We start from the raw sequence: 8,619 nt of genomic DNA on the forward strand, positions 1-8,619 counted from the left end.
ACTATACCACCGTCCCTGATTGTGTCGTTGTTTTCCAAATTTAAGACAGAAGAAAGAAAGACTGCGGGGTATTTTCCTCTTATTAATGATGCACTATTATCTGATAGCCTATTTTTCATATCTAATAAGACGTTTTGACTCATAGATTAGACAACAGGTTTTCTGGGAGACTTTTTTGATGTCCCGTTTCGTCAAATATTTTACCAGTGCCCAGTCATATTAGTGAGCTCTGTGTGTGCTCGGCTCACAAGCACGACTCCTGTCTCCATATTGAACCAGCACACCGCGTTCTGCTCGCGCGCTTTTCACCTTTGGAAGCCGCGTCACCATGGAGAGCACCATCCGGCTGTAAAGGATCCCCGCGCGCGCGCGCTGCTTCACGCTGCTTCACGCTGCTGGATTTCTTTTCTCCTAAAGGGAAATGCATGAATTCGCCCTGCGCAGTCAAAAAGCTTGATGGTTGTTGTTTTGAAAGGACATAACTGATCGCGCCATTTTCATCTAGAAAGGCTTCCAGGCGCGCTCGTGTTTGCAGGCGACAACTTGGCTGTCTGCCTGTTAAGTGTTTGGCGCTCGACACGAACCAGTTGCATGCCCTTTCAACACGTGCTATTCTTTTTTTGCACGGAAACGCTATCACTGTCATTGAGAACATTTCTAGTCTGTGACGGGTTGCTATTTCAAATTGCGAAATTGATTTCTTTTCTGAGAAATTTCTACCGATGAATAGGTATATCCTTGCTGGATTTTATTCACTTTATATGAATGGGTGTTTTTAAAGAAAGAAAGAAAGAAAGTGAGACTGGGAATTGATGTTTATGCCAACTTATGTTCTGATTTGGCAAGGGTGCGTCGTGAAGCGCACGCGCGCTGTGGGCGGGAATAGACGCGCGTTTATAAAGGGCGCTGCGCGCGCCGTGGGGCGGCGACACCACGCGGAAACGGCTGTCAAGAGCGCAGAGGACCCAGTGAAGACACGAGGGAAGTCTTTTTAATTCATTCCGAGCTGGGTGGGAGAGGCGCGCCTCTCTTGGGCCCCTTGTCGCCTCTCCCCGCCCCCGGTATGGATGAACACTTCAACCTCATAGACTCGCCGTCGACGCGCTACAGGGGAAACAACGCCGAGAATCGCGGCTACGCGGAGACAGAAAAGGGCAGCATGACGGTGATGGCGGCGGAGTTGCTGGAGGAATCGGCTGCGCTGCCCGGCCACCTGTCGCTGGATCGGTATGAGGCGGAGCACGAGTGCTGTGAGAGAGTGGTCATTAACATCTCGGGCCTGCGCTTCGAGACGCAGCTCAAAACTTTCAACCAATTTCCGGACACCCTGCTCGGCGATCCGAAAAAGAGGATGCGCTACTTCGATCCGCTCAGGAACGAGTACTTTTTCGACAGGAATCGTCCAAGCTTCGACGCCATCCTCTACTACTACCAGTCAGGCGGGCGCATCCGGAGACCCGTCAACGTGCCCATAGATATTTTCTCGGAAGAGATCCGCTTTTACCAGCTTGGCGAAGAAGCGATGGAGAAATTTCGTGAGGACGAGGGTTTTATCAAAGAAGAAGAGCGCCCTTTGCCTAGCCATGAGTTCCAGAGGCAAGTCTGGCTTTTATTTGAGTACCCGGAGAGCTCCGGCCCGGCCAGGGGCATCGCCATCGTGTCAGTACTGGTCATTCTGATCTCCATCGTCATTTTCTGTCTGGAGACTTTGCCTGAGTTTAGGGACGATAAGGACCCGGTCACTGTAGCGCCTGTTATAAACGGAACTGGCCCGTACGGGTCAGGCTCTTTTACTGACCCGTTTTTTGTTATCGAGACGCTTTGTATCATCTGGTTCTCCTTTGAGCTGCTTGTCCGCTTCTTCGCCTGTCCCAGCAAAGCCACCTTTTCCAAAAACATCATGAACATAATCGACATCGTGGCTATAATTCCGTATTTCATCACCCTGGGTACGGAGTTGGCCGAAAGACAGGGTAATGGGCAGCAGGCCATGTCTCTGGCCATCCTGCGCGTGATCCGCCTAGTGCGCGTGTTTCGCATCTTCAAGCTGTCGCGCCACTCCAAGGGCCTCCAGATCCTCGGGCAGACGCTCAAAGCCAGCATGCGGGAACTTGGCTTGCTTATTTTCTTCCTTTTCATCGGGGTCATTTTATTCTCCAGCGCTGTGTACTTCGCAGAAGCGGACGACCCGGCCTCCAGCTTCAGCAGCATCCCGGACGCGTTCTGGTGGGCCGTGGTTACCATGACTACGGTGGGATACGGAGACATGCACCCGGTGACCATCGGCGGGAAGATCGTCGGCTCGCTGTGTGCCATTGCTGGGGTTTTGACCATCGCGCTGCCCGTGCCCGTCATCGTCTCTAATTTCAACTACTTCTACCACCGGGAGACGGACGGCGAGGAGCACGCGCAGTACCTGCACGCGGGCAGCTGCGAGCATCTCGACTCCGCTGAGGAGATGAAACGGACGCGCAGCACCTCGTCACTCAGCAAATCGGAATACATGGTGATAGAGGAGGGCATAAACAGCGGCTTTAAGCAGGCTAACTACACAAATCAAAATAATCAGAACTGCGTAAACATCAAAAAGATTTTCACAGACGTGTAAATCAAACGCAGGTCCAGTCACAGATGTTCCTCAAATCAGCTACACTTTACCCTCGGATTTTCTTCTTGCAGACCCTGAACGCGGACTAAAACCTGTTGGCCTGCAGATGATCATGCATTCTCTATAGTGGTTAAAAGTGGACGAAGGGCGGGTCAGGGACGTTAAATAACCTAACCTAAAAACAATAATGAATAGTTTGTGATTGTCAGTCTGCCTTTGTTCTCAGTGTTTTTTTTATATATATATATATATATATATATATATATATATATATATATATATATATATATATATATATATAATCGTCATCATACGTATTGGCAATATAATATTATAATCTAACAATTGCCTGTTAATGTGATGAAACGATATATTTTCGGAGGTCACGTGTTAGTGTCACATGCATTTTGTTAGTATTTTTAAGTGCAGATTTTATTTTAATAAACTGAACGTATGTGGATAAAACCATCAAAATGTCAAATATATATATATAGCCTATTGTATGTATTTATTAATCAAACCGCCTTTACCTATACCAAATAACAATGTGTTATACAAAATGAAATAATTAATTGTTATAGCTGAAAAATGGTTTATTTTGTGTAAAAAAAAAAAAAAAAGGTGTGTGAAAACAATTATAAACAAATCGATGTTAAGTGCTAAGTTTCCCCAAATTCTATTTATAATGTTCTTTTAGAATTCCCCACAATTAGTATTCGGATAAAAGACACAGTAGGTTGGTATAAAAAGAAAACAATCTCCTTTCTTGCATGAGAAAACAGGACTGAGCTGAGCACGCGCGGATTCGCCTCCCCGTCTAGAACCCTGGCTCCGCCCTATGATGCAGTCTCCATAGCAACCACAGTTTCCTGGGTAACCCCAGTTAACGTTACCTCATCGCCGTTACTCCGGCAACGCCCCAGATGGTTCACAGAGCTCTGCTGACAAAAACAGCTAGAGACAGACAAACAGAACTAACGCACAGAGCTAACTTTAACACTCAGAAGAGGTCAAATTAAACATTTACCTTACGATTATGCATTATACATTTGTATTTATCCTCCCAAATTAGTTGTGCAGTTATAAACCTCAGAATAAATTTGAAAGTTTTATTCTTAGGCAGATGTATTGGTAGATAAAAGATTACTGCAACACTGGTTAGAGTATGCAAACTTTATTCAAATAGATGTAGGACCAAATCAGGCATTATTAGAGACCTGCATGAAGCCCAGCAAGGCTGATGCTTTTACAATCTTTACCTTGACTCAGTCCTGTATGTCAGTTTGAGGAAGATGGGCACTGCGTGACTGAGCAAGCTCATTACAGAGACTCTCATGTTGCCTCTTTGGTGATCAGAGTCAATGGGCATTCACTGAATCTCTCTAAAACCCCAAATCATATATCAGAGCTTTGTGAACTATCGCTGCAAGTATCTGTATGTGTTGGTATGTGTGTTGGTATGTGTGTTTGGGGTGTTTCTCCTATTTTTGAGATCACATGAGAATGCAGATACCATTTTCCTTTAATGTTTAAAAAACAACAACCTAAACATCCAGTAATTCCATGCAAACAACCAAAGGCTGACTAACACTAATACTACTTTTTTTTTTTAACTTTGCATCCCATTTAGTTTAAAAATCACTTTGTTTATTTCATTAAATTTAAGTTGCATGAGAAGAAAAGCAACTTTTGCTCAGTGCTGCCATCAAGTGATTTATTTTGGCCCATGCAAGAAGACAAACAGTCCTAAATAAATACAATACTACATATCTCATTCTCATCTCATTATCTCTAGCCGCTTTATCCTTCTACAGGGTCACAGACAAGCTGGAGCCTATCCCAGCTGACTACGGGCGAAAGGCGGGGTACACCCTGGACAAGTCGCCAGGTCATCACAGGGCTGACACATAGACACAGACAACCATTCACACTCACACCTACAGTCAATTTAGAGTCACCAGTTAACCTAACCTGCATGTCTTTGGACTGTGGGGGAAACCGGAGCACCCGGAGGAAACCCACGCGGACACAGGGAGAACATGCAAACTCCACACAGAAAGGCCCTCACCGGCCCCGGGGCTCAAACCCAGGACCTTCTTGCTGTGAGGCGACAGCGCTAACCACTACACCACCGTGCCGCCCCATACTACATATCGTACTTTCTAATCATACCAGAATTTTTTTACTTGATACGTACAGTATAATATAGCCTTAAATTTCTCACAAAAAGGAGAATTTAATTTTTCATATTAGTTATGGCATGCAAACTGTTCCATTGCAAGTTATTTTCTGGTGATTTTACACATTTTTATCATTATTTGATTCTTGTTTTATTGCTCAGATTGCTGGATGAGCAGAGAAAATTTTGCATGCATAGTCACAGTGCACAGCTGCTGCTGCATGATGTTTCATGGCAGAGAGCTTAGATATCTGTGGTGTGAAATGAGCTGTCTGACATCTCTGGAAATTCAAGCTGTCAGCTGATAACGTGTAATATAAGCTGTCGCTTCTGTTCATCCTCAGACTCACAAGTTACTTTTAACTCATAATTGAGTATGTTTGGCTTTGCGTGAGTCAATAAAGACACCAAATATTCACATTAACTTTTTCCCTTTTATTTCTGTTTCCCAGGAAGTAAAGATCAGGTCCCTTAAAGATTTCTGCTGATGGGTATTCATATGACATGATCAAGCTGACCTGTGGCTCAATTCCAAACTGGGAAAACAAGTTATAAAGGTAATCTATGTTTATTGTGTTAGGCTTTTCATGCTCTGTGGAAGTGTGGAAGGCAAATATGTGAACAAGAACCAGGCTCATTACAACCAATCCACCTACTGGCATGTTTTTGTGAGGTATGATAAAACCAGAAAACTCAGAGGAAACCCATGCAGGCAAAGAGAGAACATGCAAAACTATACACAAACAGTATCTTGAGCTCAGGATCGAACTGGGGACCCTGTATAGCTACCTGCTGTGCTGTCCATTTTGAAACATGCATAAGAAAATGTATATTTATCATGTATTTCTATATTTGCATCTAGAAAAAATGGCCCAAATACATCTACATCAAATGAATGAGTAGCTGGAGTTTACCAGGAAATGAGAAAAATACTTCACCAAAACAAACCAATGATGTTGTTAGTTCCTCTTAGTTTCAAAATTGTCTGTTTTTAATTTATTGTCAATATTACAACAATTATAGCAGAAATAATGAATAAAACAACCATAGCTGACAATTATATCCCATGAGCTATAAGTGACATAAGAGACAATACATTCAAATGATACTCAAGTTGCAAGAGAAGTTAAATGTATTTTTGGGAGTTTCCACTGGAATTACTTGATATTGAGTTGATATACCTTTCATTTCGTCTTCTGGAAAATTTCAGAAGCAGTGATGTCACTGATAGTGAAAAACGTGATACTTTTTCTTCTCTTATGTAGCTATAAATATGGATATTTTCAAATAATTTGTCCTACCAAACAGCATTACAAAAGCAGATCAAAAGCAGTGGATCATCACTATTTGTCAAGACACAATTGCATGTGAATCAAAGGCATAAAAATCACATTTGTATAGCTGATGATTGGGGCACTAAGGTATTTGTGTTTACTCCAGTACTGAAGCACATTATGTAGCTTTAATTCAAAAGCTTTTCAACACATTCTTGGGTTGTCACCATTATTTAGGTAGTCTGAAAGGATGTGTGAGTGCATGTATTGGGTGGGGCTTTTTTTTCCTTTTCTTTCTTTCTTTCTTTCTTTTTTTTTTTTGGGGGGGGGGTCCCCCTATTTGTCTGCACATGAGCTGCACTTGTTTGTGGGTGTGCTTTTGATGTGTGTGTACCACCACTAGGGGGTCTCTGTGTAATGATAGACTCCTGCATTCGTTTCTCGCTCATTCTGGGTGCTACCACACTTTATTTCTGTCACTGAAGGCTCTCACGTCATTAATTAAACAGAGAGAGTTGACATCCTTCTAGCACTGGCTGCTGTTCTAGCAATCATATGACTGAATGGAGCTGATGTTATTTTCACAGAGAAGTGATTTACAGCATGGTCTGCTTAAACACTGCATAAAATATGGCTAATACACTCTGTCATGACATCAGTGTTAAATTACTTAAATATTTATTTCCATTTATAATTGTTATGATTTTTGGAAATTTTATATTCAACAGAATATTCTAATATTTTAATGGTTTGAGTTCTGAGTATGACAGGTATTATCTGTAATAGCTTTCAATGGAGTAGGTGATTGCATGTAGAATGTAGCATGGCTTTAAAATGATAGTCTCTTCTTACACTGAGAGAAGGTCATTCCTCTCTTATAAGCAAAGGACAATGATGAAAATATTTATAGCTTTTATACATGAGTGAGTGCTGAATGATTAAAAAAATCAAGATGTTTAGGTACAAAGAAGGCAGAATGGGCTTTTCTTTCTTTTTTCCAAATATTATATAGTGATACATTGGAAAGGCTAGTGGATGGTGGATGTACTTAAGCTACTGAACACATTTAAGAACAAACATGGTTGTAAAGCAGCTTTACAGAAATTAGATCCCTGAAGACCAAATAGATCCCTAAACAGCAAGCCCAAGATGACAGTGGTAAGCAAAGACTGCTTCAGGGAAAACTGTTAAGACTCAAAAGCGAAACATCCACTACTGGGTAAAATTTGATAATAGTATAAGTAGTTCAACATAGTATCTGTAAATGACCTCTTTATATATCCATATATCTAGTTTATGTGCAATGCATTCAGTGCATCCACTAGACATTTTATACACTATATGGCCAAATGTTTGTGGACACTTGACTGTCACAACCTTATGTTATTTATTTATTTATTTATTTATTTATTTATTTATTTTAAATTCCATTATAGATTTGACACCCTTTTGCTGTAATAATAGGTTCCACTCTTCTGGGAAGGTGTTGCATTAGATTTTGGAGTGTGTGTGTGGAGATTTACCCATTCATCCACAAGAACATTAGTGAGGTTAGGCAGTAATGTTGGATGAGGAGACCTAGAGTGCATTTCCAATTCATCCCAAAGGTGTTCAGTGGGGTTGAGGTCAGGGCTTTGTGCAGGTAACTCAAGTTCTTCCACTCCAACCTTGGCAAACCATGTCTTTATGGACCTTGCTTTGTCATGCTGGAACATGTTTGGGCCCCTTAGTTCCAGTGAAGATAAATTCTTAATGCTACAGCCTTTTTCAAACTGAACATACTCCATCATTTGAGTCTGTCACTGAATGGCTGGCTGGTAAACTGTCTTTCCTTCCCCTTGAAAGAAAAAGTGATGCTTCACCTGTCATGTTTCAATTACATGACGCATTTGTGTGTGTGTTCTGTTTCAGCAGAGACAGAGCCCGACTGATCAACAAGCACTAGGCACAGTACAAAGCACAGGACAAAGCACAAAAACTCATCAGAAATATGTCCGTATTGTTGTATATCACCTTTTCATCATATGAAGACTCTAGAAGTGGCCTTCTTCATTGGTTACACTGCCAGTTTGAATGTATATAACCAATCAGACCGACACTCAAGGGGCAGAAGCTGATTACCTTTGACATCACTGCCTACTGCAGTGAGACATATATAAGTGAGGTTGGTTTTTGTTATGTTCTTCATGTATTCACTGTTTGTGCTGTTTTCAAACCAGGTGTCTGTGTATAAGTGTGTTGATACTAAGGCAGTGTTTATGTATTAACTATATTATTAGACATTCCAAGCACCGAAGCACCAAAATTCTCAATGTTTTTTGATGAGATGAACTAATAAAATGGGTTACAAACATCTTCAGTAGTGTTTCCACTCTCTTTTTCTCTCTCCCTTATTTGTATTGGTCTTTATAAGACTATTAGACATCAGCCTTTAAGTAACTGAGTAATTCATTTTAAATCTATACGAGAGACCACAGTTTGCGGATATCAAAAGAACAAAACAATTCAGCTGTATTGTATAATATAATCACAATTACAATTCCCTTATTACTTCACCC

General features: G+C 41.5%; 1 protein-coding gene across 2 annotated transcripts; it reads left to right on the plus strand.

Moving 5' to 3' along the window:
- Window positions 1-905: 905 nt before the first annotated feature.
- Window positions 906-8,396, plus strand: kcna3a (potassium voltage-gated channel, shaker-related subfamily, member 3a). Of its 2 annotated transcripts, none has more exons than XM_060919464.1 (3): window positions 906-2,506; window positions 5,240-5,344; window positions 7,973-8,396. In XM_060919464.1, exons 1-2 carry the CDS (start codon window positions 1,064-1,066, stop codon window positions 5,273-5,275), a joined length of 1,479 nt encoding a protein of 492 aa, XP_060775447.1. In that variant the 5' UTR covers window positions 906-1,063; the 3' UTR covers window positions 5,276-5,344; window positions 7,973-8,396. The 2 variants fall into 2 exon arrangements, with proteins under 2 accessions (XP_060775447.1, XP_060775448.1); XM_060919465.1 differs by having other exon boundaries at window positions 7,976-8,396.
- Window positions 8,397-8,619: the final 223 nt, after the last annotated feature.

The sequence above is a fragment of the Neoarius graeffei genome, chromosome 4 (assembly GCF_027579695.1).
Source record: "Neoarius graeffei isolate fNeoGra1 chromosome 4, fNeoGra1.pri, whole genome shotgun sequence".
In the NCBI taxonomy this organism is placed as follows: domain Eukaryota; kingdom Metazoa; phylum Chordata; class Actinopteri; order Siluriformes; family Ariidae; genus Neoarius; species Neoarius graeffei.